The 27,542-nt window shown below is 37.1% G+C and overlaps 5 protein-coding genes and 1 long non-coding RNA gene across 8 annotated transcripts; 3 read left to right on the top strand and 3 right to left on the bottom strand.

The window, feature by feature from the left end:
- Positions 1-2,356: 2,356 nt before the first annotated feature.
- ankrd34bb (ankyrin repeat domain 34Bb) lies at positions 2,357-8,412 on the top strand. The gene is made up of 3 exons (XM_084113416.1): positions 2,357-2,502; positions 5,662-5,945; positions 6,852-8,412. Exons 2-3 carry the CDS (start codon positions 5,743-5,745, stop codon positions 8,308-8,310), a joined length of 1,662 nt encoding a protein of 553 aa, XP_083969542.1. The 5' UTR covers positions 2,357-2,502; positions 5,662-5,742; the 3' UTR covers positions 8,311-8,412.
- An 890-nt stretch (positions 8,413-9,302) lies between these two features.
- On the bottom strand, positions 9,303-12,936 carry fam151b (family with sequence similarity 151 member B). Of its 2 annotated transcripts, none has more exons than XM_084113527.1 (6): positions 12,745-12,936; positions 12,510-12,641; positions 12,198-12,357; positions 11,832-12,049; positions 10,895-11,030; positions 9,303-10,302 (listed from the first exon to the last, which is right to left on the bottom strand). In XM_084113527.1, exons 1-6 carry the CDS (start codon positions 12,848-12,850, stop codon positions 10,158-10,160), a joined length of 897 nt encoding a protein of 298 aa, XP_083969653.1. In that variant the 5' UTR covers positions 12,851-12,936; the 3' UTR covers positions 9,303-10,157. The 2 variants fall into 2 exon arrangements, with proteins under 2 accessions (XP_083969653.1, XP_083969652.1); XM_084113526.1 differs by having other exon boundaries at positions 9,303-10,308; positions 12,745-12,929.
- Positions 12,238-19,611, top strand: LOC311082598. The gene is made up of 3 exons (XR_014606148.1): positions 12,238-12,374; positions 17,601-17,625; positions 19,555-19,611. It is a non-coding gene; the product is annotated as an uncharacterized lncRNA (long non-coding RNA).
- Positions 13,523-18,942, bottom strand: ccdc125 (coiled-coil domain containing 125). Of its 2 annotated transcripts, none has more exons than XM_084113524.1 (12): positions 18,779-18,942; positions 18,320-18,614; positions 17,841-17,899; positions 17,559-17,645; positions 17,397-17,474; positions 17,216-17,301; positions 16,397-16,479; positions 16,198-16,310; positions 16,008-16,115; positions 15,724-15,877; positions 15,168-15,280; positions 13,523-13,837 (listed from the first exon to the last, which is right to left on the bottom strand). In XM_084113524.1, the coding sequence occupies exons 2-12, from the start codon at positions 18,603-18,605 to the stop codon at positions 13,532-13,534; spliced, it is 1,473 nt and encodes a 490-aa protein (XP_083969650.1). In that variant the 5' UTR covers positions 18,606-18,614; positions 18,779-18,942; the 3' UTR covers positions 13,523-13,531. The 2 variants fall into 2 exon arrangements, with proteins under 2 accessions (XP_083969650.1, XP_083969651.1); XM_084113525.1 differs by having other exon boundaries at positions 18,843-18,936.
- rad17 (RAD17 checkpoint clamp loader component) lies at positions 19,412-24,605 on the bottom strand. Its single transcript, XM_084113523.1, has 17 exons — positions 24,480-24,605; positions 24,006-24,091; positions 23,580-23,828; positions 23,215-23,292; positions 22,924-23,086; positions 22,599-22,735; positions 22,318-22,370; positions 22,101-22,223; positions 21,866-21,935; positions 21,617-21,728; positions 21,316-21,507; positions 21,095-21,180; positions 20,856-21,002; positions 20,584-20,730; positions 20,368-20,488; positions 20,105-20,162; positions 19,412-20,025 (listed from the first exon to the last, which is right to left on the bottom strand). The coding sequence occupies exons 2-17, from the start codon at positions 24,048-24,050 to the stop codon at positions 19,779-19,781; spliced, it is 2,028 nt and encodes a 675-aa protein (XP_083969649.1). The 5' UTR covers positions 24,051-24,091; positions 24,480-24,605; the 3' UTR covers positions 19,412-19,778.
- On the top strand, positions 24,599-27,323 carry ak6 (adenylate kinase 6). The gene is made up of 5 exons (XM_084113528.1): positions 24,599-24,843; positions 25,059-25,151; positions 25,270-25,328; positions 25,570-25,715; positions 26,065-27,323. The coding sequence occupies exons 1-5, from the start codon at positions 24,807-24,809 to the stop codon at positions 26,252-26,254; spliced, it is 525 nt and encodes a 174-aa protein (XP_083969654.1). The 5' UTR covers positions 24,599-24,806; the 3' UTR covers positions 26,255-27,323.
- The last annotated feature ends 219 nt before the right edge of the window (positions 27,324-27,542 follow it).

Consider the following 27,542-nt stretch of genomic DNA (forward strand, 5'->3'; position numbering starts at 1 on the left):
TCCTTGGCACTGTGCCCATCAAGCATGGTAGGGAATACTATGATATTGCATCCCAAACCTTCACCGTCCACCCCCAGGCTTCACACTGGGCACGCAACAGTCCAGGTGTTAAGCCTCTTCAGGGCTTCTCCACACCGTGACTCCTACGGATGTGGGAAAGACAGATCAGACACATCAGAGAACAATACATGTTTCACATTATCCACAGCCCAAGATTTGCACTGTTGGCACCATTGAAACCGACATTTGGCATTGGCACGAGTGATCAAAGGTTTGGATAGCAGCCCTGCCTGACCATATTGATCTAGTGGAGCTCCTGTCGAACAGTGTTGGTTAAAATAGGAGAGTGGAGGTGTGAATTTAATTTAATCCTGCAGTGAGTTGGGCAGCTGTGGTTTTATGTTTTTTGGATACAATCCGGGTTAATACCTGGACATCCCTTTCAGACAGTTTCCTCTTGCGTCGACAGTTACTCCTGCTGGATGTGGATAGTGTGCATTGTGGTAATGAGTCTACTGCAATATTGCAACTCCATATGGTAGAGAGTTTGTGTGCTAAACACAAAGTTGTTTAATACAATTAAAATTTGCTCAAGGATTGTAAGGTCAGCCTCTTGAGAAGCTATATGATTCAGCTTATTATAACAATTTGTTAAGGCTGGCTAATAATATAGTCTCTGACCCTAATAATGTCCTGCATAATGTGTTTGTTTTATTACCATCAAACCAGAGGCACGGGGTTCCAAGATTCAACAAAGTGAGGCTGAAGCACTCTTTTGTGCATCAGGCTATCTTAGAGTTGAATAAGACACTTAATAAAAAATCAACAATATAAGTGAAGGTGTTGTAGTGTTGTAATTATAGCCTAAGCGTAGTATAGGAGTGTAAGGTGTAATGTAACATTTAAGGAAGTGTAATGTATAATGTGGATCAAGTGTATGTCAATGTTTATTGGATGTTGATTGTAGTAAACATAGATACTGTCATGAAATAAAAAAAATAAAGTAGGCTATTATATCATATCATTACCCTGCATAGCTCTCGATACACCACAAAGACTGGCTGTCCTGGACACAGATGAGTCAGAAAGACGTACACCAAAATATTGTCCTCTTTTGAACTCTGATATGTCTCACATTATGTTGTGTGAATTGCAATATTTTATTTACAGATGTGCTATTGCTCTGTTAATTCAACCTTTACACTCTGCTCTTACTGGTGGAATGTAAAATCAGTGAAGATTGGCCACCAGTCAATACAATAAGTATTCTTTTTATCTGTATCAGGTTGTGTTTCTGGGTTATAATTTCAGATATTCAGAAAACTATATACCTAAATTTGATAGTTATAAATTGTCTTTTCCACATCTGCTATCCACTTAATTATTCCTCCATCTTGCCAACTGCAAAAGACAACCTGTTCATCTCCATATCCAACAGCAACTGAAGTGTATGCTATTACGCCCGTCTGAAGATCTGACTGCTTCATGAATATGCATGTTGTGTTTCATCCTCGGACTGGCTGATTGACAAAGGTTGTCATATAGTTCAGAGAAGAGTCACAATACTAAAGCTTTCAGGCTCACCCACACAAACTCCTTCATGACCCCTATTTTAAAAAGCCAAATGCTGCAATCAGGCACAACCTTTTTTAAGCTGATTGTTTTTGACATGTCAGCCTAATGTAGTACTACGAATGTTTACGGCCAGGCTGAAATAAACCTGACTGGAATTCCAATTACCCAGCACATGCACCTTAAGTAGCACTTAGATATATTTTCAGGGTACAAACAGTATCTAGGGACTTGACAAGGGTTTGCACTTCATTAGCTTATGCAAGCGAGTTGCCATTCAGATTAAAAGGTAAAAGAGAGCAGTTGGAGGGCTGTTTAAGACTTCTAGTTTTTATTATCAAATGAAACTTTTTTTCATATTTTTAATCCGTTAGGAGTCTTATTATTGGCCCTTCAGTGCCATCATTGCAGTTTTAAAAATAGTGACTGCATCACTCAAACGGATCAATACACTCCTCAGGAGCTAAACTGCTGCCTCAAAGGCGAGACAGTTGTGTCATAATGATGTAATTGGACAATAGGTGCCATCATCGTGCGATCATGTTGACATCAGAGTTAGGAACAAATGAGGGTCTGCGTACAACCTCTGCATTCGAGTTCAATAACTCCTTCGCAATGTGAGAATAATGGAGCTATCACTTACTGACGCTGGATGTGCTGGGACTGGCGTCACCTTGCTCTATTAAGCTTGACTGTCCTCCTGGTCTGTGGTGAGCTTGGTAGCTTGAGCACAGGCACTTGTTCTCTTTCTCTCTCCTGTATTTGTGCCACTCTTTGATTCACCTTCAGTGAGTGCACATCTCCACATGTTCATCTCCCACTTCAAGCTCCAGCTTTAGTCTCACCCCTGGATTACTCGTCTATTTACAAAGATGACATGCCACAGGAACAAGCTATTAGAAATCTAGAGCAGCGACTGGTGTATAAGAGGTAAGGACATCATTTAATCTCCTTTAAAAATATGCATACTTTTTTATGTAAAATACAAAACTTTACCTTTTTATGCTGTATAATGAAATTTGTACGTGTTAATAAGTTAATATGAAGGTTTTCTTACAGACTTTTTTAGATTTGTGATGCTGTTGGTATGGCTTACGGTATGTTGTGAGTGGATATAGCATTTTTATTAGTGCTGACCTTGGATCTGTTCTATAAAAATAAGAGTAAAAATAGTTCACTCGAAATAGCATCTTTAGATGATAATACAGATGATTTTCAGGAACAATGGACACTGTTTGTGAAAAATCTACACATATATACAGATGTATAATATATATATATATGTGTGTGTGTGTGTGTGTGTGTGTATATATATATACACACACATATATGTGTGTGTAAAAACAACAACAATGTCCATTGTTTCTGAAAATCATCTCTATTATCATATATATATATATAACTTTACTTGAAAATATATATATGGAGGATTTCAAGTAAAGTTCATTTACTTTTAATTTTTTTTTTTTTAATCACGCATTAAGTACAAATGATTGGGTATAAAATTTAATTTATTTTAAAACAATCTTATATTACAGTACAAATGTAGTTTAAACTAAATATAAATAAATCAGCTTTAAATACATCATGCAAATAATTAAATTAACCGTTTGCTGCTTTCACTGTTTAGCATATGAATCTATACTATGGACATGGAAATGTATCTTTATATCAGCTGAGGAAGCTCATAATTTATTCTCCTGGAAAACACATTACCCTCATTAATCAAGACACACAAAAAACTATTCTTATCCACTTATCAGTTGATGTCACAGAGAGTGCGTTTTCATTTTCCCTGCAGGTGTTTTAAGAGGGACAAATTCAGCTCACCATTTGCGAGGAGAATTAAGCATTGCGTGATCTGGCATGAATCACAGATGCACACAGGTGTGTGGAGTGGTCTGTTTGGTGCTCCACTTCAGTACTGCTGCTGCAACAATCACCACCCTCATCTGTTTTGGGCCTCATTTGCTCCATGCTTTTTAGCACGAGGCAGCAACAGAGGGAGAGAGGCCTGTCATTAAAAATTCTCTCTGTTCCCAAGGGCGATTGAAGACTAGGGGAATGACACACAAAGCTGTGGTTTTAAATGCCAGCCCAGGGAGCTGTAGGAATTAGCAGCTTGAACCGAGATGTCATGCAGGCATCAGGCAGTTTGCTTGTACCAGACCAATCAGGACTTCAGCCTGTCTGTACAACTTGATTTCAAAAGCCAAACTGTCAGGACAAAGTGTTTTATTAGCATAATAAACATGACACGCAAAGAAAGAAAGAAATGAGGAGGCTCTTGTTCAGGAAAGGCAGACATAATTAAGGCTATTAAAGTTAGGTATAAAGGTATTATAATCCGCATGTGTGTGTGTTTTTTTAAAGAAAACATTTATCCACGGTGCTGACGCACTCTCTAATCTAGCATTTGTCACATGCAGACTTCACTGCTAAGAAAAGCTACCATGAGAGTGTCAGCCCAGGTTTTCATCCTTTTCATTTTGTTGGAGGACACAAAATTATTAATTTCCTTACTCCTCTTACCTCAGTGAATTCTCATTTATAAACCTGAGTGAGGCAATCTCGCGCTCGCTGTTTGTTAAATAAAGAGTGCACTGCAACTGCACTTTGAGTTGAGAGAACAAGGCCACATGCACAATAGACTTTATAAAGGAATGTCTTCGTTCTATGTGACAAATACAGATTGCCTCAAGCTATTGAATTTCAACCTACTGACAAAAACACTGCTATTTCTCTTTTAAGAACAGACTGTGCATGTCTGGTGCAGGCTTACATGCTTAAAGGGATAGTTCACCCAAAAATTTAAATAAACTGTCATCATTTACTCACCCTCAAGTTGGTCCAAACCTGTATGAGTTACTGTCTTCTGCTGAACACAAAAGAAGATATTTTAAAGAATGTACGTAACAAACATTTTAAATGGGCCCCATTGACCTCCATAGTATATATTTTTTTCATATACTATGGAAGTCAATGGGGCTCATCAACTGTTTGGTTTCCATTATTTTTCAAAATATCTTCAGTTTTGTGTTCAGCAGAAGAGAAATTTATACAGGTTTGGAACAACTTGAGAGTGAGTAAATTAATTCATTTTGGGGTGAACTATCCCTTTAAGACATGACATATACTACACATGCTAATTTAAAAGTACATGAAAGTACTGTAGAAATTAAGCTTAATCAACAGCATAGTAATTTCAAAGCATCTCTGTCCTTTTCTTTAAAAAAAGCAGAAATCAAGGTTACAGCAATGCACTTAGTGAAGTTCACAACATAACTTCGGGAGGAGAGAACCCATCTAATCTTTCAATTAACAGCATATAAGCAGCCGCTCACCTTTAACCGCTTAAAGATTATATGGGCAAAGGAACTCGTGAAGAAGTAAATGGGGCTGGTTTTTAGAAGATTTATAAAAACACTTGATCCTTCTGTTAAAACGTATTATAATTGTTGTTTGAACTGTAAAGTTGTTCTCATTTTAATGACATTTGGTGTTTTAAGTGTTATGTTGCAGAGTAAAAGTTTACAAATTGGCCCCATTCACTTGTGATTGTTAGTGTCTCACTGTAAACCAGATTTTTGCTTTGTAAAGAAAAGGAGGCACAGGTTGGAATGAATTATTCTGTTTATCAACATGATGTTAAAAGCGCTGTCGATTGAGCTTAACTTGTAATAAACAAAGACTATGTTGCATAATTGCAGGTTAGGAACAAAAATATAAATAAATTAAAAATTAAAAGAATATAAAAGAAAGAGTAATTAATATTATGTAACAGGATTAGATAACTACTTCGGTTTTCTTATGTCTTCTTGTCAAGTACCACCTAGACATGCCACCTACCTAGTCATCATAACAAACATCTTCACATTAGTGTCTACCCGATGAATGGCGAGAGACACTAGATTAGAGCAGGAAACCTCTTTAGCATATTCTTCTGAGGCGAAGAGGGAGAGAACATTTCAATGTCAAGACATCAGGTTTGCTTTGATGCGAATGAATTGGATAAAAAGCAAACACTTAAGTGAAAACCTTGAAAAACTCTGCTTGAAAAAAGTATGCTCTCATTCTCTTCCCTGACAGAAGCCAATAAAGAAATCAGCTTCTATGATCCACTGAGCCAACCCGACATTAGCCTCTCAACGGTCACACCACCACATAATCATGGAAGACTCAACAGAGGTGCGCACGGGTGGAAACTCTTTGCTGAAAGCAGTGTATCTGTGCCGCCTGAGGTTGACGCGCCTGCTGCTGGAAGGAGGGGCTTACATTAATGAAAGCAATGAGAGAGGAGAAACTCCACTGATGGTGGCCTGCAAAAGTCACCATGCCGATGCTCAGAGTGTGCCAAAACCCAAGATCATCAGGTGGGTCTCCTGTAAGTTGATTAGGTGATTGTACAATAAAACTTATATATTCGGGGTTTTTTTATATACATAAAAATGCAGTTCATACACACAGTGACTCTTGAATGATGAATGATTAAAAAAATGCATATTTTTAATTTCTGAAATTAATATAATTTTGATATTTGTAAAAAAAAAAATATATATATAGCCTATATATTTATTTTTTGGGGGAAAAAAATATTCTAACAACACTGCTTCTCCACAGACCCTCATTAATTGCATGAGGGTCAATACATCTCTTAAGATATCAGAATATTTGACCATTTTATAATACAAGATCATATAAGGAATCCCCCAAAAATATATTTAAAAAAGAAAAGAAAAATAAAGTTTTACCTTAAAAGATACACTGCATTTCAAAAGTTTGGGGTCAGTAAGATTTTTATTAAATAATACCTTTATTCAGCAAGAACTGGACTGGAGTAATTCCTGCTGATAATCCAGTTTTGCCATCTCATGAATAAATTACATTTTAAAAGATAAATAGAAACATTTCACAAAATTACTATTTGTGTGTATTTTTTATCAAATAAATCTAGCTTTGGTGAGCATTAGACTTATTTCAAAAACATCTTATTCTACATTTTTGGATGGTAGTGTAACAAACTTTTTTTGGATCAGATGTTTTTACTTGATGGTAACACCACATGAGTCATTGAATCCAATGTTGAAAATGGCATAAAAGTTTTTTTAAAATCACATGAGTATATCAATAATAGTATATAACTTGGTACGTGTGTTATACTACATTTTTACTTGTATTTATAATTTACAAGATTTTTGTTATTGTGGACACTCTGATTGACTCTCATTGATCACTTCCTCTATGAGCTCACTCTAATGAAGCAATCTTCTTCTCAACAGGTATCTTCTTGAAAATGGTGCAGACCCCAACATTCAGGATAAGTCTGGTAAGACAGCCCTAATGCATGCCTGCATAGAGCGGGCGGGCGATGAGGTGCTGTCGCTTCTGCTCTCCAGTGGAGCTGACCCTAGTTTAGAGGACCACAATGGTTCCTCTGCTCTGGTCTACGCAGTTAACGCTGGAGACAAGGATGCACTGAGAGTACTACTGGATGCCTGCAAGGCCAGGGGCAAAGAAGTCATCATCATTACAACAGACAAACTACCCTCTGGAAGACAAATGACCAAACAGTATCTGAACGTACCACCACCTCCAAATCTTGAGGACCGGTTGCACTGTGCCTCTGCGTCATGTATGTGCCCCTCTGAAATGAATCTTTTTACCCCGCATATCTCACCTCCCACCAACAACCAATCTGAGACCCTGGGATCCACTCCAACACTTCCCACATCCAAGGCAGATTCAAGATCACCGACTCAAGATTCAAGCCCTCTGCAAGCGGCTAGTGTGGTGAAGCTGCTGCATCTACAGAGGCTTAACTCAGAGCCCTGGCTGAAGATCCCTCCTTCTCTGCTCCTACAGCAAAGCAAGTCCTCATCCTTGACCGAGGAACTTCTAGATATCACCCCCGAAGAGGAGCTCTCATTTGGGTACAATGGTTGCAGACCTCTACTGAGAACGAAGGTAGCTCGGCACCAAAGCATTGACGTCAAAGACTCTACTTGTCTGCTTAGAGCCTCTGAGACAACGTCTGATGGTGAAAGAGAACTAACAAAAGAACAGAAATGGCTCAGTAGAAAAATGTCCTACGATGGTGAGTTGCTACCGCACTCTTCCTCACATCAGAACCTCAAGCAGGCATCCATCTCAGATACTGCTACTGTGGACCGGGACCCAGAATGCCTTCCCAACCTGGCTGTTTCAAGCCTGCGCAATGTGTTTCGTCGCCGCAACTTTGGAATGGACCACTACAGTTCTGACTCTCAGTTGCCTCAATTTGGGAGCCAACCCTCTGAAGACCTCGGGAAGGCTGGAGGAGGAGGAAGTGGGGGGACGGAGAAACGTAAGCTTGTTACAAGCCGCTCCTCCACTCTCTCTGGATCCAGAGAGTCTCTGGAGAGTGTCGTTCAGAGGAGGAGCCCGGCGATGCTGGAGCGGAGGGGATCTGGAGCCCTACTCCTAGACCATATCTCACAAACCCGCCCTGGTTATCTGCCACCTCTTAATCCGCATGCACCCATTCCAGATATCAAAGTTAACACCAGTGTTGGCGTCAACAGTGGAAGCAAGCCTGTGGCAGGAACTTCACCCGTTGTTCCTGGATTGAGGCCTTTTGTCCCCATTGCCCCGAGCCATCCCAGAGATCTCAAGAACAAGAAGAGTCTGTTAAGACGACACTCAATGCAAACTGAGCAGATCAAGCAGCTGGTCAATTTTGAGGAAATCTTTGGTCAGTAAACATCACAGAGGAAAGTTGTGGTAAATATAGAAATTTCATTTGTCAAAGTCTGAAATCTGAACAGAATATATTTTAAATATGAATCATAATAAACGTAAACCACATCCTAAAATGCACTTTCCAGGCTGGACAGTGGCAATATGTTTATTTTGACTATTGTAAACTTTGCTGCACTTTACTGCTGTTCTTTGTACTCTCACTCATTAGTGCACTGAATCAGAATACTGAAACGTTGCTGCTGTTTAATGTACTGCTGTCTCTTTAAACCGGATTTATGCCTGAAATGTCTTTGTATTTACAACAGACAAATTGTGACTTGTGACTTGTATTTATCCATTGACTGCATAAAACAACACTTTCAGTTTCTTGCGTATATATACAGTATATACAATTAAGCATTGTATAATAGCATTCAGTATCATTGGACATATTAAGAGCTAATTTACTGCATTAATAAATTAAACAGAAACAATGTAACAGATAACAACACTTTAGCGTTCTTGCATATTTCATTGTTATACACTACTGTTCAAAAGTTTGGGGTCAGTACTCAGTAACATCTATTAATGATTTCTTTTTTTTAAATAAATGCTGTTCTTTTTAACTTTCTATTCATCAAAGAATGCTGAAAAATTTCCACACACACACCAAAAAAACAAAAACAATTATTCAGCAGTTTCCACGTGTGAAATGTTTCTTGAGCACCAAATCAGCATATTAAAATGATTTCTGAAGGATCATGTGACACTGAAGACTGGCGTAATGATGCTGAAAATTTTGTTTTGCATCACAGGAATACATTTTATACTAAAGTAGAAAACATTTATTTTACACTGTAATAATATTTTACAATAGTAATATTTTTTTTATTCTATCTTTGATCAAATAAATTTAGCCTTAGTGAGCATTAGAGACTTCTTTTAAAAACATTTTAAAAATCTCCAAACTTTTGAATGGTAGTGCATATTAATAATAAGGATAAGCATTTTTTCCCATTCTTTTATTATTCATTTGTAATGATAAACTGTAAATATACAAAATGTTACAAAATGCAAATGTAGAAAGTAAGACTCGGATACAGAGTACATAGGATGTATTTACATGTTACAGTACATGTATATTGTGTTTAGTTGTTATTCTTTGCTAAGTCAATAGCTGATTTAACTTATGCGCACAATTGGAATATAGCATAAAACATCTGAATAAAACAGCGTTTCCATCCCATGTGTTCAAGAGAACAAAATGGTCACTTCCTGGAAAATTGGTGCAGAATATCTGTAACAAATATGGAAGTTGCTGCAACTGGGGAAGCCACAGGGGCTCTTTTTGCTACATTGTAAATGACTTGCGTCTCAGAGCGTGCAGACGAAATGCAATAACCACTGTCATGTTATCTTGTGTTCGGATGCCTGGTGTTTGGGAACGCAATAATGTAAGATGCTTCTGGGGGGGAATTAAACCAAATCATTTTGATGACAGACTTGGGCTCATGCATTTCAGAATGACCAAACCAGCATTTGAGATGCTGTGCAATGAAACTGGCCAGTCCTGGTTAGTCCAGTTATCCAATCACATCCTCTGCTGAGTTAAAGTCACATGAGTTTTTTGTTGCACATCAAGGGATTTATTCTGTAAAAGTGTTTCCATCATAGTTTATGAGCATGTATTTTTATCGGATAAAAAAAATGTATCCGCCTCAATTGAGAGCATGTTTTTATGCAATTTTTTTACGTTTATGCTCATCTTGGCGTTTCCATCCAGCATTTTTTTAATGTGATATACCAAAACAGGCAAAAAAATAGGCGGATGGAAGCATAGCTAATGTCCTTAAGTTTAATTGATTTTTTTAGGAGTAGCCAGGTAGTCCCTTAAATTGTTTGAACTGTGATTCTAACAGATCATAGTAGATCCTGGTTTTGTTGAAGTTTTTCCTGTAGGGCAACAGATCTTCCACATTAAGAACATCATCCTTGCCTGTCCATACAGTCAGGCTGTACCTTAGAGAGAGAGAGAAGACAAGATGTTAAACAGAATCTCATTAAGGCTGACATTAAGGCAAAGCTCAATCATCTTCACCAGTGAATAAAAATGTATGAATGGTGCTTTTAATTTGGCATCTTAATATGAAAGTGACAATTAACATTGCGCTTTTAAGGAACTTGTTTTTTTCCACACAAGGAACTATGCTTTTTCACAGAATTAATAATGACCTTACTTCCCCTTAACTTGTTCTGAGTGACTGCAATCACCCTCAAAATCTAACTTAAGAGAGGGAGAAGACGCACTATCTCTGTAGAGGAGGCTTAAACCTTCCCTTCACATCCTGTAATGCCTCAACACCGTCCTTCAGATAAAGCAATGAGTTTCTATTCCAGTCACAAACAAGTGTAATAGACGAGCCAGAACCAAATTATCCAGCAAGAAATTACAAAGCATTAGGATGAACTTAATTGTGTCCTTGCTTATATAATATGAATCAATCTCCGAGGTAATAAAAAGACTCCTTCACAAAGATGTGTGGCTTAATAGCATCTATAATAGTAAATCTGGACATACATTTAAATAGACTGATTAATTTCTCACCGGTCTGAACGCTCTAAAAGCCACTGGAACTGTGGGAAGGACACAGGAATGAGAGCTGCACGGACTGGAAATGTGACCGGTTGCTTTAGGGATCTGCATAATTCTTCCATCTGATGAACCATCTCCCAGCTATAGCCTATTTCTCAGAACAACACAAAGACAGAAAGCAAATACTAATCAAGGTCTGAATTATAAGGAAGTCAAAGCAAAAGGCTGGTGGCAAAAAGCAAAAAAAAATGTATACAAGAATAGACGCTAACAAACAAATTTGTCAGTGGAGGTAACATGTCAACACTACATAGCAGAATATTAGTGTATATAAATGAGTCTGTAAGATTTTTTTAATGTTTTTGAAAGAAGTCTTGCTCACCAATTCTGCATTTAGTTGATAAAAAATACAGTAAAAAATTTAATATTGTGAAATTTTATTACAATTAAAAAGAACTGTTTTCAATTTTATTATCTTTTAAAATGTAATTTATTCCTCTGATAGCAAAGCTGAATTTTCTGCATCATCACTCCAGTCTTCAGTGTCACATGATCCTTCAGAAATCATTCTAATAAGTTGATTTGGTGCTTAAGTAACATTTCTAATTATTATCATTAAAAACAGTTGTGCTTCTTAATATTTGTGTTAACCATGATTTCAGGCATTTTTTCAGGCTTCTTTGATGAATACAAAGTTCAAATAAACAGCATTTATTTAATTTAGAAATTATTTGATACATTATAAATGCTTTTAATGTCACCTTTGATAAATTTAATGCATCATTTCTGATGTCTGTAAAGTCTTACTTTATTTAAATAAAAAAATCTTACTGACCCCAGACTTTTGAACAGAAGAGTATATACACCGTATATATAGCACACACCACTGATTGTCAATAAAAAAAAAACTTAAGTGCTTTTCACCTTAGTGTAGTAACAGTCTTCTTACCACGATTGTCTACGTCTACATCCCATCCAGTGGTCCAACCCAAAGAGAGAACATCATTTTCTGATCTTTGAGCCACTTCCTGTAGAAAAACATGAGGGTCCAAAGGGGTGGCTTTGCCACCAGGGCCAGGAAGAACATCAGCATTGATCCACACGGGTCCCTGCAGCTGATCTCGGACCTCTTCGAGCAGAATCATGGATTGGGATACAGCTGCGAGACTGTGAATCAAAATGACTGTCACTCATTCATAAGCAGCAAGGTCACTGTGGGAGAAATCAATCCATACAAACACTATGACTACTGTCAAAATAAGCATTATTAAATCTAAGAATAAAAACGCTGTGCTATTTAAAAAGGAAAAATCACCTTTTGAAGTCCAATTTTATTCCTTTGCCTGATTTCACAACTTCTTTAAGCCAGTCCTGCAGAGTTATATCACTGTCATTGTCAGGCGGGTGAGCCATAATGGGTTCTTTTGGATCTTGACCCCTGAGAAGAACATCTGCTTCAATCATCTGTGCAGAACCTCAATGAAGAGCAAAGGCAAGAGTGAGAAAACATTATCATAACACGCATTATTACTCAAACTCGATCATACGTTGTCATGAGAAAAGCCTAAGGGTAAAGTAGTGCAGGAGCAAAGTAAATGCTTCTTCATACTTTGTAATGCATACTCACCTCGAAGAGCCTCTATGAGTTTACTCTTGCTGTTTACTGCATGATACCACTCGATATCAGCAGCATCTTTTCGTTTTATCGTCCCCTTGTTGAGGAAATATTCCAGTGTGTGTTCACTCATTGATCCTACGACTATACAACATTACAAAGTTTAGTCCTAGTCCTGAATTTACACAGATTATTATTTATTTATTTGACCAATGCAGTGACACAGCTAGCAAGTTAGCTTTCTTACCTTTGGAGTTTGACAGTGTCTGTAATTTGAGGTACCAAACGAACAAAGATGCGATAACTGTGCCACATAAGATAAAACGGTACCATTTATGTCTAACCAAACCCATGTATTGTTATAAATAATGTCTTTTTTTGCGAACATAACATTTGCATTACATTACGACAGCTAACGGAAACCGGTAGCATAAAGCATTGTGGGATATGTAGTTATTCAGTCCTCTGCACATCGCGCTTCCATTAACATTAGCTACGTCTTTCTCAGAGACATTGACCGGCTCTTGTCTTTCCCACGTCAATTGTTATATTAATAATAATAATGACGATACGTTTTTAATACATGTAATTTTAAAATTGACATAATGAGAATGTAAATATATTATTTTAACACACTTGTAGCTAAATATTGTTGAAATTTCTATATTTTTTTATTTTGTAAAGAAATGTAGCTATACACAGGCACTTTTAATCTATAAACACTAATTGCAAGCATAAGCTGTTGGATCAAAAGGTAGGCTACTAGGCTAATTGAAAAGCATATATTCAACTTTTACTACAAAATGTTCACTTTTGTTTCGCTGTCGAGACAAAAATGAAAGATTAGTAGCTATGTTGTTAGCAATATCATTCAGTTGTGTTGTGATATTTTGGTTCTGTTATCCAAGGTTATAATCTGGGTTACCTGGTGTCCTAGTTTAGTAGGCCTAGTAGGCCTACATAATATGAAGATAATGCAGGCATTTTTACTTTTGAAAAAATACAACATGAAACTTCCTTCTTTTCTCATTATTTTAAACATCTTTATTGTCAGGTTTAGTTTCTCTCATTTCGGTGGATTTGGAGGTCTGCTCATCATCAGCTGTAGGGCTGTCAGGGACAGTGAGATGTTGTGATCCATGGCTGTCTGAGTATATATCGTCTCCTTCTCTGCTCCATTCACTCTCCAAAGAAGCCTCTGTTTTTGTATTACTGTCTTTGTGTGAGGGTTCCAGCTCCTCTAGCTGCATCTGGAGACGTTTTTCCAAGTCTTCAGTGTTTCGTGCCAACATGTAGCTCACCTTCCTCTGATGTGCCAAGGCCTCCTCTTTGTCATTTAACTGAAGGAGGAAGACAACTAAAAAGTAGTAAACTCAAAATGTAATGTGAGGGAATATATAGAGTATATATACACCCCTCACATTTCAGCAAACATTTTAGTATCTTCTCAAGGGACAATACTATAGAAATGAAACTTGGATATATTTTAGAGTAGTCAATGTGCTGCTTGTATAGCAGTATATATTTACTGTCCTCTGAAAATAACTCAACATACAGCCATTATTGTCAAAATAGCTGGCAAGAAATGTGAGTACACCCTAAGTGATAATAGCTGTACGTCGTTTAACCATGCAAAGCCACATGTCCAATTCATCATGTTCATTTTTAGCGCAATTTTCCACCGGACAAAATTGCGATTGTTAACTCATGATTTCTGTTCTGTCTGTGCGCACCAATCTTGCACTTCTATCTACTCCTCAACCAGACCACCTAGAGACTTCGGGTTTTCGGCATTATGTTAAGGAAGGTCTAATCTCGGGAACGCACAAAAAAAACACTCTTAGTGTTGTGATCCCATGAGGTCAGAAAATTGCGCTAAAACACTCAACGAGTTTTTATTACTTGTTTTGTATGCTTGCCAGGACCATACATTTGTGTATCTGGGCAAATCCACGCAAAACTGTCACATCCATAACGCCAACTAAATACAATGGCATTGTGTTGGTGTTATGGATGTGACAGTTTTGCGTGGAATTGCCCATCTTGTATTAGAGCAATTACAATTTGTGCTTTGAGTACAATTCTCTCATACTGACCACTGGATGTTCAACATGGCACCTCATGGCAAAGAACTCTAAGGATCTGAGAATTAGAATTGTTGCTCTCCACAAAGATGGCCTAGGCTATAAGAAGATTGGTAACACCCTAAAACTGAGTTACAGTACAGGCCAGGGTCCCAGCAACAACCTGTGCAGCTCTGGTGAATTCCATGCCCAGGAGGATTAAGGCAGTGCTAGATAACAATGGTGCTCACACAAAATATTGACACTTTGGACACAGTTTTGACATGTTCACTTAGGATGTACTCACTTTTGTTGCCAGTTATTTTGACAATAATGGCTGTGTGTTGAGTTATTTTCAGAGGACAGTAAATATATACTGCTATACAAGCAGCACATTGACTACTCTAAAATATGCACGTTTCATTTCTATAGTATTGTCCCTTGAGAAGATACACTAAAATGTTTGCTGAAATGTGAGGGGTGTACTCACTTTTGTGAGATACTGTGTGTATATATACATATATATATATATACATATATATATATATATATATATATATATATATATATATATATATATATATATATATATATATAGTATACTGACCAGATCAAGCAGCATATGCAGTGTTTCATTTGAATCGGCTGTTATCTTTTCTTCGCTTGTTGTGGGCAGAAATTTTTTCAGTCTTTCACCTACACTGAGAGACCCTCGCTTTCCTTAAAAAAAAAAAAAAAAACAACCTAATTACTGGAAATAAAAAGAATCCCATTGTAAAATTACAGCATTGTGCCACATGACACTGCAATTACCTGAATAGTAATATTTAATAAAAAGAAAACTAAAAAATAACAAAAGCACATTACAAAATTACTAAAAAAGAAAACTGAACATATAAAAACAAGAGCCAATTCAAAATATTCATAAAAACTACAATAGTATATAAATAATACAAAAATAACACTGGGCTTTCACTTGAGCCAAAAAAAAAGCACAATTTACAATACCATCATTGTCAGATTTGATTGGTGATTTGATATTTTACTGACACTAAATCTTAGGTAAGATTTCGGTGGACATCTTTAATGAAGGTGAAATACGTTGCACTGCATGATTTGGCACCATCCTCAGGTTTTAGCTATAAAACTGAGCAGCCCTTTACCCCTCTCATGTCTTTGGTAATGCGGCTGGTGTCTGTCTGTCTCAGCCTGTCGGAGCACGTTCTCACCGACTCTCCTGAGCTGTTGCTCAAAGGCGATACGGAAAGCATCCATCATGACGTAAGCCTCCTCCTTCCTCTTCTGCTGCTCCTCCAGCTAATGCAGACAAATGCACTGTGTTACAAGACCCTCAAAGACAAATGAGCAAAGCCAGCCCTGTAATGGTTAATACATGCATTGGTACAAGGTAATGGAACTGAAGTATTGACAAATACAAGATGAGTACCTCTTGCTTGAGCTGGAGAACCTGTTTGCGACTTGCAGCAGCACTTCTAGCACAAGAGCATGGCTTGCCACCATTAGAGTTACACTGGCATGCCCCATACACCGCCAACTTAACAACAAGATAAGAGGACAGAGAGCTGTTTACTACAGAACAGAGCTATTTATCACAGACTACAATTCACCAACGTTACCTCCAGAGCTGAACCGTCTGTTCTGAGGCTGCAGGAAGGCTGGGTACTCTGGAAGTCCCTTCTTTCCTTAGTACTAAGCATGGACAGGAGCTCCAGACATTTTTGGCTTAGAGCTAAGACACAAAACACATAAATATGTACTGGGAACAAACCAGTTATTGGGTCATCAAATAAAAGTAGGAAATATGATGTGACTTACATGCATTCTCTGTCCTTTGCTCCTGGTGCTCTTTCATTTTCTCCTCTAGTGCTTTCTTTAGGACTTCATTTTCTGCCAACACCCTGAGGTGGTATTTACATGGAACCAATGAGATGTGGGCATTTTTATAGTTCCTTAATGCATATTTAAAGTCTTAATGGATACATTATTAAAAAAGCAAAATGGGTTGCAGATGACATTTCACATTGACTATAAAGACGCAATGAAATCAGTGTTGCCAAGTCTGCGGTTTTCCCGTGGAATTGGGCTACTTTAACACTGTTGTTGGGGTTTGTTTTTTAGTCTGCTGGTCCCCCTGGAAATAGATTTTTTTACCCCCCAAAACACGATTTTTATGGGGAAACCCAACTGAAATGTGATTGGGCTAGTTTTGGCTGTGATTTGGTGGGCTTTGAATAACAGTTGGGCTGATTTTGTTACGCAGACCTGGCAACCTTGAATGAAATGGAAGTAGCAGCAAATCTTTTCTTCTGTATTGTGACGTATATCTGAGGGTAATAGATCATTGGGGGAAAAAACGTAAAATAGGGACTTGGTTCTATCCATTAGTTGACTGGATTTTGAGGTGTGGGCATTGCCCTCAAAAGTAGAGACAGATGGACAGGACACTTGCAGGGGTTTAAGTGCACTAAATATTTGGAGACGTCCTGCATATGTCACCAAGAAGACGTCGGAAGGTCCAGTTATGACATTTTGATGAAACATTGCAAGGTCAAAAAATGAAACATGGATGAATTGTTCATAACATCTATAACATGCATTTACAAAATAACTGATAGTCTTTTTGCATGGGTATACCTCTCATACTTTAAACTCCATGAGTTTTCCACATTCTTGAACTGCACCTGGTTGAAGGTGATCTCCCACTGCAGTGCATTAACCTCCTGTGTGGAAACAATTTCACAGGAATGAGACCCTATTTTCAGGAATATGCTTGAATTAAAAATATTTTTTTTAAAGATGTAGTTGTTTGAGTCACCTTTTCTAGGACCTTGGTCCTCTCTTCACTCTTCTGAAGCAATATTTTACTATGACAAGTAGCTTTGTCCAAGATTGCCTTCGAGGACAAAATGTAGCACACTTCATAAATGACTTAGGCTAATAAATTAGACTTAATTAAACAATAACGTTTTTTAAATACCTGTCCTTGCAAGATCCTAAGAGCCTCATGTTTCCCCTCCAGGTGGCGATGAGTGACCTCCAGTTCGGTGCGTAACAGCTCCACTTCCTGATATAGAGTGAAGAAGATTTGCATACACCTGAGACATGTTCATATGTAAAGATAAATCTTTTCTTTACTCCGTTAAAAAAACTCATAAAGGAGCCACTTTTCTGTGACTCTAATGTGTGAGACATGGCAAAATATTGTGTTTGATCTTTTATTATATTTATTACACTCATTAGTGCAAATCTGTGAGTTTACCTCTGTGACCTCCTGTAGTCTTCTCTGCAGCTCTTCACTTGTGTCCTCAGAGGAGCTTTCTACAAAAGAATGCCGTTAACTTTAGAAAATAAGATACTTTTGTTTTTTGCATGTCGGCATATGGTTTTCTAGGATTGCCAACACATCATATCCTGGTAGTAGTGTGGTTCTCAAATAACTATTGTTGAATATTTGTTTAAGTACAGAATTGCTCAAGCGAGTACACAAAGTCAACTCCCTGATAAGAAATAGCAGGTGTTAACTTCACCAAACACCACAAATCAACAGAGCATGCAAATAATAACCCCTACAGAGTTTGGAGTACATTACCAGAAAATTATCCTCTTTGTAAAGCTTTTAAACATAAGTCACTTATTATGTGGTTCATACAGTATAGATTAGTCTGCTCCGTGTCCATGAAAGAATCAAAGAGGTTTGACAGGTTTAAATTACTTTAAATGAAAGTCCAGAAAACTGACCAGACTGTCTTTTCTCCCGCTGTGCAACTCGTTCAGCTTCCAGTTCTTCCCTAAAAACAGCATACATAGTTCTGCATGATGTCCAGGAGAACGGTCCATTGCTTCTCTCGCTGCCCCCTTTGATTGGCCGTGACTGGGACAAGAAGTCCAGAAACCTCCCCCTGCTCTTTATTTGTGGGAGATGGTCATGATGTCCTCTGGATCTGGCCCCCATGCCATCACCCAGATCCCCCTCTGCCATGTCATCTTCTGTGAGGCATTGAGGGCATGAACCCTCACCCTGCATCACAATAAACTATTGAAGAAAAAAAAGAGTGAGCGCATTAGACACAAAACTAAGTATATCAAGCATGTTGTACTACGTAGAGCATATTTAAATGCATTGAAAGTGACATCAATTTAAATGTTTGATAGTCAAAACAGCAGACATGGAAATGTTAAATCGAGCTATAAACTTACCTACGTAAAACGAAACTTTTAGCATTCCTTGAGTGTAGAGGAAGAATACATAACCATTACAAACCTGTCCGTGGGTAGATGTTTTTGTATTTCGCCGACAAGAACAACGGCGAAATTCCACATCAATATCTTTCCGCTTTGAGGAAGTGAAACTTCTGTAAAGGGGCGTGTCTGTCTTGACAGGTGCTTTATTACAAAGGTACGTACTGTAGATCAAGAAATGTCGCTCTAACAGGGGTTTTCAAGCTTTACAGTGCAAGGGCTAAGTCAATAACAATAATAACTTTCATAAAATCATTCATAAACACTAGCCTACAAGTATTATCCTAACTTTCCTCTTTTGCGTTTCCCTTTGGACGATTCTCCAACCCAAGACATGAAATAAAAATAAGACAGAGGAGCAACTGCAGAGATGAGGTTGTTTGTTTTAACTGTGATAAAATAATACAATTGAAAATAAAGCTATGAGGTTAATCACAAAAAAATTTGAAACATTTGTAATGTCATTTTAAAACATAATAACAAATATATAACACATACCATGGACTTCCTGCATCTTCACAGACCCCAGCTTTACAGTAACTAATATTGATTCAGAGATTTTTCCAATAAATAAATAAAAAAACAGTCATCAAAGTTGCAAACATTGATTTATTATAGTCACCTCCTTGACTGAAGAATAGATTATCTACTTCTCAGTCCCAGAGCACTGTTAGACCGTGACAACGTTAAACTTAAGTTATGGCTGTAAATTATCTCTGTTTTATTTTTTTTAGAGATACTTTCAAAAAACCTGCTGAAACAATGTACAAAACAAGTACATTTCAACAAGTAAGAACATATGAACAATTTTCAACATCAACATACTGTGTTGAAGCACATAAATATCTACAAATAATTACCATCTTAAAAACAAAAAAACAAAAACGATCTAAATGTTCAACAATTGCATCAGGCTAGCAAGTGATATTAAATAAGTCCATATAAGTCTTGTGATCAGTCAATCACTGTCATAGTCTTCAATTAACAGGTCTTCCTCATCCAAAAGGGCTTCAGAACTTGCAGGCTGGGGCTGGCTGGCAGAAAGTTCTCCAGGAGGATCCTGGCTATTTGACAAGTTGGACTCAGTTGTGGCATTCCCTGGTGTAGTACCTGGTTCAAGGTGCTGAGCAGCAGAAGATTCTTCATTTTCACTGTCAGCATCTAAAATGCCTGGGTCTTTGTCACCAAGTGCTTCAAGTCTCAACCTGCAAATAAAGCCATTTATTAAACCATTTCAATAACATTTTAGACATTTCAAATGCAACAATTCAAAGTTTTGTTTACCTTCCAGGAACCCTCTTTTGCGAAAGATGGCCAACATTCTGGATAAAGGCTATTTGAGCTGATATGACAAAGATAAAAAATATATTAAATCACTTATAGAAAAACAACACAAAAATGAAATGCACAATTCGAAAAGTCTTGCATGTATGTGTAGGAGGCAGGAAAATAGTCAACATATTTAACTTTAAAGATTATGCTATTCAGTCTGATTCAATTTAAACATTTAATTGTATATTTTGCGGATGCTAAGGTCACATGTTCACCTTGATTTCTCATTGGGTTGGTGAGCTTTGCAAGGTAAGGCACCAATTCTGTCAGGAGGCTCACAGGGGTAAGGCAGAAATTTAAGAAGAGCGACTGTGCGGTCAGGTAATTCTCTCGATACTATCACAAAATTAAAAATTAAAATATATAAAAATTCAACAATTCTTTAAAATGCTGAATAATGTAAATGTACCAAAGTAAAAAAAGAAATATACCGTCTTATTTATGTGAAGCCAATGCGGTTTATGAAGAGGCCTGAAACCGGCAGTGGATTGGCTGTTGGCTTTTGCTCGAGAAGAGTTTGAGTGCATAAGGCCTCTAGTTGCCACTGATGAGCCATATTCCAACATAGTCGACCTTGACTGTGAAAAAAGGAACACCAAGTTGTTGTTGTAATCCTCTGGGATCCAAATGTGCAGTACAATCAGAGTAACTCGACATATCCCTATGCGTGTTGTTATGGAAGTCTGACAGCATTTGCACTCACACTCCACTCTGCTGTCAGGAAGTCAGCATCAGAGAGGTACTCGCTGGCCCGTGCTATATCCTCCACATCCGAAAAGAAGTCAGGGTAGTTCTGATGCAGGTAAAGGTTGAAGAATTCACCTGACATATGAGAACGCTCAATGACAAGCTGAGGAAAATATTATAATCAGAAGATTGTTAGAACATTAAAGCAATTTAAAAAAATATATATTGTAACATGTAATATATATTAATATTTACTTCTGGATCAACAAGCAATTTGTCCCTCTGATGATCTGTTAAATGTGGAGGCAGTTTGGGTGCTTGAGAGCTGTCATAGCTTTCACCTAAAAATCACATGCCATCCATTTGTATAAATACAAATTAATTTACATGCAGTTCATCATGTACATTATAACACATTCATCATAGAATAACATTTCAGCAAGAAAGTTTCAAAAATGGGAGTGAAATGGACTAACGTTTGCAGTAGAGGATTTTCCCTAAAGCTCTGAAAAGGAAGAGTGAAGCATCTTTCCCTCCAATAGCTGGGCTTTCAACCTGCATGTCTGTTGATTTTGAAGACTTGCTCCTCCCCTTTGCCCTTACAGCAGGTTTTGCTGAAGAGGACTTGCCTTTCTTAGAAGCCCAGAGTCTCCTCTCCAGACTATTGTCTGAGAATTGAAATGAATGATTGCATAATTGAAAAAAATCTTTCTTTTATAAATCTTATACCATAATAACATATTATATAAAGCTGTTGGTCAGTAAAGCTTTACTCACCAGTAAATGAAGAAAACTGCAAACTGTTGATGGCACTGCGAATATCTCCTGAGCTTCCTGAGCAGAGAAGATCTAGAGCAGCTTTATCAGGAACAGAGATCCTGCCTGAACTCTGCAAAGACCGTTTAGAGAAAGTGGTGAGAGAACAATGGGGGATCTCAGAGTCATAAATATCTGCTAAGCGGGGATATATATATATATATATATATATATATATATATATATAGAAAAACAAACCACACAACCTACCTTTCCCACTTCAATGGTCACAATGCGGCTTAGGACCTTCATCATACTGGTGGGGGCCACAGGGTTAAAACTGAAAGAGAGAAATAATTAACTAAACAGACCCCAGGACAGGATACTTTTACATATTTCAAGTCTTATTGAAGGTTCAGAGTAAATAATATTTTACCTGACGACCTTGGATTTGAATACGTTTAAGTAGATTTTATGGAAAAAAAACATGTTTTTTTATTTGTACCTAATGTTGTGAATTTCAAGTTCATGCAGAACATCCTTGAAGAGATGCCTGGAGTTCTTGTCCCCGCTGAGGCTATCAGACACAATCAGGACCAATGGACACCGGCTAGTCTTAATAAATTGCCTGAAAGAGCAAGCAAAAAGCAAGGAAAATTACATGCAAGACACCAGTGACATCTTGCCATTAAAATACTTCAAAATATAGTACTTGTGCCCACCTGAGTATATCATGCAAGCACACTGGTTGTCTATAGAACTGGTTTGGGAATTCCTGAAAAGAACCAATTAGAAATTGTCATTAAGCTTTTATGTTTTGAGTTTCATTCCATTTTTGCTCATTTAATCATTCTTGTGAAAGTAAAATTCGTTGTTTTTGCTAGGTGCTTTCTATTTTCTAAAATTTATTTTAGCTTTATGCCAGCATTTTATGTGCACAAACTAACAAAGCTAAATATTCAACATCATAGTAATATGTTTGAAGAGCCGTTCTGTGCAGCACCTCTATAAGAATTATTTTCCTGTCTTCAGTGAGTTTCTCTCCGCTCATTTGTAGACGGTTGTATTTGTTGGCTCTTAGCAGGAACTCTTGGAATAACCCTGTTTGTGAGCTGCCATGGAAACGGTTAAACCTTGAATCTGTTGAAATAAAAAGGTCATTTGAACAAGCTAGCAAAAACAAAGAGACTGAGATATAACTTTATCTATAAATGATTCTGCTATATGTTAAAAATAGGGTTGCTAAATAATTCCCGTTCACTAGACATAATGCATGGTTTCGCTACATGTACACTAGTCATTGCTAGTAAGAAGAAAACACTCCTGACCTGGATCAAAGCTTTGCGTGAACAAATCTTCCATTTTGTACTGAGAGGTGGTGGAGGGATTTGACCATTCTTGAATATGAAAACCCAAATCCTTGGCAAGAACTTGAACAGTAGCTGTCTTCCCACATCCTGAGGGACCAGTGAGCAACAGAATGGCACCACCCTGTGGAGATATAGCAACAAATACAACATAAAAAACATGAAATGAAATATAAAAAGGAAATATAATATGAAATAGATCCAAATTATTAAAACATACATCACACAACATGCATGTCATACTTTCCAGACCTTTTTTGATTTGTCCAAATGAACTCTCAACCAGCTTTCAACTTCTTCGACTTTCTTTTTGTGGACTGCCAATTCGGCCTATCAGAGAGAAAGAAGCATTTTAAGCAATAATGCTTGTAAATTGAGATAACAAAAATAATATGAAATGGTTAAGTAGCAGATAAACATGTATTCTCAGAGTGAAATAGTTTGTGTGACCTAGACTAGAGTTAAACTTATGAAAACACACCTGAACTAGTTATATTAAGTTTAGCTTTACTTCAAACACACAGCTAGGTGTGTTAGAAAGGGGATGGAACTAAACTGCAGAAAGGTAGATTTCCAAAATCTGTACTGAGCACCCCTGATATGCACAATTTCTGTACCTGTGATTGGGGTGCATGCAGATCCACCCAGGGCTCATCCTGGTCTAGTTTATCTGCTTCACTTGACACACTGATCTGGTTGTTGGACACATGAGGATCTACTTTCCTCTTCCTCGATTTTTTCTCAGTTTGGTCCCCAGTTGATGGCCACCTGGTAGTTTTGCTTTCCCCTGAGAGTGGCCCCTTTTTCAGTGTCCTATTCACTCCTCCCAAAAGTTCACCAAATGATGGCTCAACCCAGTTGTTTAACTTAACAGGAAATAACAACAGAACATATATAATACACATCATTATCAGTAGATTTAAAGCATCTACATCCATTCTCAGTGTGCAGATTAAATCTGAAGAACGTATGTAATTTAAAACATTCAGCTTTTGGGGATATTAAGAATCAAGATATCAAGAACTTTCATAGAGGTTACATACTTTTCCAGAGGACTGCTTTCCTCCCAGAGACAGCTTTGACATCATCAGCTCTGACGTCCCATTCAGTTACTCCATGCAAAAATGCGCTGGGATGAAAACCAAATAATTCACATAATATATAAAACTGCATGATGATGTGATTTACCTCTGAAGGCTTAAATGAGAATACGAGCGTGGTAAATGTTGACTTTCATCTATCTATAAACTCATGGGGAGCAGAAAGAACTCTTCAAACAGACAAATTGCTTCAAGATACCAGTGAAAGCTTTATTATAAAAATAATCTCATACTTCTAATCTCTTATTTAATAAAAGCTTTGTCGGGCATTTTGACTAAACTTGCTAGTCAAGTTCAGAAAGTTCGCTTCTGACCGTTAGCTTGATATTACGAATGCTAGCAATCATTGTCAAGTTATCGGGCCAAACATCAGAATCGTAGCTAACACACTGTTTAGGCAGTACATTTCAAACTCACCCTGGTCATTTCTACAGATGATGTTTGTAGTATAACAATGCCGACTATTCACTGTTGCAAGTAACAAGTAACATCGCGCTAACTATCCCTTTAAAGCTGTGATGAACCGCCCCTCCGCTGGCGCACGATGATTGCGTCATCAACTACGCTCCAACAATTTGAACACGTTTTTATGTTGATCTATGTTAGCCACATAAGAAGATATGACCAACGCATTAACTGAATATCACATGTTTTTGTTTGCTTATTGATACTGAATATCCGGTTGATATTTGTGTAAAACGATTTGTGGTATTAATTACATTTTTCCACGTGTGATACCTTGCAATGAGAATCATGAAGAGACCAAACATTCTTCTCACAGGTAACTTAGTCTGCCTTAACATTTCTCTAGATGATTATACAAAAGTATAGACGTATGTTATAAATAAACGAATGCGCGACTGCAAGTTGTGTGTTTTAAAAGAAACGACATGCTGATGATGTATTAGAGTGTTCCCTGCCATTCAAACGTAGTTAAGATGTATTTAGTGGGTATAAAAAATGTAAACATTGCTATGCTTCCTCATGAATTGACAGGAACCCCTGGGGTAGGAAAAACCACTCTAGGCAAAGAGTTGGCTCAGAGAACAGGACTAACCTATGTCAATGTTGGGGATTTGGCACAGGAGGGTAAGTTGCTGTTCATTGCAGTCATATTTTATCGTTAATTTTTAAAAAATGTGGATTTTTTTTTTTATTACTTTGCGACTTTTTTTTGCTACTTTCTACATTTTTATTATCTATTCAGGTCAGTTGTTCGATGGATTTGATGAAGAATACCAGTGCCCTATATTGGATGAGGACAGGGTATGTACTACTGCAGTGGATCTAATTGGCATGTTTTAGTTTAGTAGTCCCCCTTTATTTGGATGATTTATATTCACAGAATTTGTTTAACTTAATTTTGAACAAATTGCATTTTATTACGTCCTATCAAATAGATGTAAGGTATTCAGCCGGTTATTGAAACCACACTGGTCACCATTCAAAAGCACATCCAACATACTGCAAATAATATACCAATGTAAAGATAATTTTAATATTCTAGGTTGTGGATGAACTGGAGGACAAAATGGGAGACGGAGGCGTCATAATTGATTACCATGGCTGTGATTTCTTTCCTGAACGCTGGTTTCACATTGTTTTTGTCCTCCGCACAGACAACACCAATCTCTACAATCGTCTTGAAAGCAGGTTTGTGTTTATTACAGTGGATTACAATAACATTTATAGCATGTAATACTTTAATTTGGGGCACTTTTGTCTACTTGAAATCTTGAAAATAGATTGGGATAGGGTTGAGCAAAACAGGAAAATTCTGTAACGCAAGGAAACAATTTTAACATTTCAACACTATAAATGAGTAAAAGCATTTTGAATCATCCTAACGGGCAGAAAAGTTCACCTAATTGAAGAATCACCCATATAGCATATTTAGTCTTTGTGATTAAGAGCCCGATGTATAGTTGAGAAATCTGTTTAAATACTGTGTGGCTGTATGCTTCCTGTTGCAGTGATTTAGCTTCATATCTTTCATATTCAGAGGGTACATAGGAAAGAAGCTCCAGGACAATGTGCAGTGTGAGATCTTCCAGACTATCTTTGAGGAAGCCATGGAAGCCTACAAGGAGGAGATAGTCCACCAGCTCCCCAGTAATACTCCTGAGGACCTGGAGAGGAATCTGGATCAAATTGTTCAGTGGACTGAACAATGGATGAAAGACAACAATTGACATGGGACATTATATGTGAAAGGCTCAAGCACTTTTGAGTTCATGTCAAAGTAGATAGACATCACATTTCATAGTTATTGTGGCCCCAGACAGAGTATGGTTCTATTGGCACTAAAAATGTGTGAGGCTGTTAATAATTACTCTATTTGAAATAAGTTAAACACAATTCCAAAATGAATGGAAGAAATAAATATTTTTATATTGGGTAACTTTATTTCTCTTGGTCTGCCTTGATAAATCATCAAAGATGAATTAAAAGTCTTTAATAAATGATCTATTATTGTTTAGCTGCCACCAAATACCAACAACATTTTACATTTGTTAGTAATTGGTAGGATCAACTCTAATTCACAGAAAATAAGGCTAAATTGCTTGGGTGTTTCTCCTCAAAAGATGATCATAAGGTACATAAGTACATAATAAGTTTATACTTAAAATAATTAGATTAAATTGGGTAAAACATTTTTTTTTATAAAACTGAGAAAGGAATCTAGCTAAGTGTTGTTTACAGCAAGAAAAAATCACTCATGATGTAGAGTTTGTTTTATTCACTTTAATTAGTCCTTTCAAATTGCCATTTCTATTTTTGCTATAATATATATATATATTGCTTATATTCCCCTCTTGATGTTCTGTCAACAATCCAACCAACTACTTCTAAAATTACTAAAATTCATTCTTGGATCATTCAGTTCGTCTGGCATATTTTCAAGTGCAGGAATAATAATAAAAAAGTAATAATAAAACGGAAGAATGGGGAAAAAATATTTCTGTTGCTTCAGTCTGTATATCTAGACTATAAAGCTTTAGTCCAGTGTTGTTGGAATAGATGGCTGAAGGTTTTTATGTTGCAACTTGGTTTTCAGTGATTGTATCAGTAAAATTGTAAAAAAAAAAAAAATTACTAATTAAATTGTAATTGGAGTAAAGCAGTCACATGAATGAAATTTAGTGAGTAAGTTCACAGATGTGAAATTTTGATATGTTGGGCTGTTGTGTTTTGTCTGATCAACTACAGTATGTTTAGCAAGATGTTTAAGTTCATTCCAAAATAAACAATTTTAAGCTGTTTTGTTCTTTATTAATTATAAGTAGCCTAGTGACCGTTGTCGCTAATGACCATGTAGTACATACACAGTGCCATCCTGAAAAAAAACCCACACAATTTGTGTCGATAGTTCAACTTTTTTTTTCTTCCTTCATTTGTGCGTGTACATATTGTTTCACCTAGTGTTTTCTTGTCAAACTGGTTTCTATTGTGACATCACACATTGGGCCTGGACAAGTC

Source organism: Abramis brama, assembly GCF_963993115.1.
Source record: "Abramis brama genome assembly, chromosome: 5".
Lineage (NCBI taxonomy): Eukaryota > Metazoa > Chordata > Actinopteri > Cypriniformes > Leuciscidae > Abramis > Abramis brama.

Bases quoted from the DNA above. Each gene is read 5' to 3' on its own strand.
- ankrd34bb (XM_084113416.1), top strand. From the start codon at position 5,743: ATGGAAGACTCAACAGAGGTGCGCACGGGTGGAAACTCTTTGCTGAAA. The intron at 5,946-6,851 runs GTGGGTCTCCTG...TCTTCTCAACAG, and splicing joins CCAAAACCCAAGATCATCAG to GTATCTTCTTGAAAATGGTG.
- fam151b (XM_084113526.1), bottom strand. From the start codon at position 12,850: ATGGGTTTGGTTAGACATAAATGGTACCGTTTTATCTTATGTGGCACA. The intron at 12,050-12,197 runs GTGATTTTTCCT...TTTGATTCACAG, and splicing joins ATAAAATTGGACTTCAAAAG to TCTCGCAGCTGTATCCCAAT. The intron at 10,309-10,894 runs GTGAGAAATTAA...TCTCTCTCTAAG, and splicing joins CTTTTAGAGCGTTCAGACCG to GTACAGCCTGACTGTATGGA.
- ccdc125 (XM_084113524.1), bottom strand. From the start codon at position 18,605: ATGCAGGGTGAGGGTTCATGCCCTCAATGCCTCACAGAAGATGACATG. The intron at 17,646-17,840 runs GTAAACTCACAG...ACTCTATATCAG, and splicing joins GACTACAGGAGGTCACAGAG to GAAGTGGAGCTGTTACGCAC. The intron at 16,116-16,197 runs GTAACGTTGGTG...CTTGTTGTTAAG, and splicing joins CAGACGGTTCAGCTCTGGAG to TTGGCGGTGTATGGGGCATG.
- rad17 (XM_084113523.1), bottom strand. From the start codon at position 24,050: ATGATGTCAAAGCTGTCTCTGGGAGGAAAGCAGTCCTCTGGAAAA. The intron at 23,087-23,214 runs GTCTGGAAAGTA...ATATCTCCACAG, and splicing joins ATTTGGACAAATCAAAAAAG to GGTGGTGCCATTCTGTTGCT. The intron at 21,936-22,100 runs GTACAAATAAAA...TCTCTCTTTCAG, and splicing joins CTTGAAATTCACAACATTAG to TTTTAACCCTGTGGCCCCCA.
- ak6 (XM_084113528.1), top strand. From the start codon at position 24,807: ATGAGAATCATGAAGAGACCAAACATTCTTCTCACAG. The intron at 24,844-25,058 runs GTAACTTAGTCT...ATGAATTGACAG, and splicing joins ACCAAACATTCTTCTCACAG to GAACCCCTGGGGTAGGAAAA. The intron at 25,329-25,569 runs GTATGTACTACT...TTAATATTCTAG, and splicing joins CTATATTGGATGAGGACAGG to GTTGTGGATGAACTGGAGGA.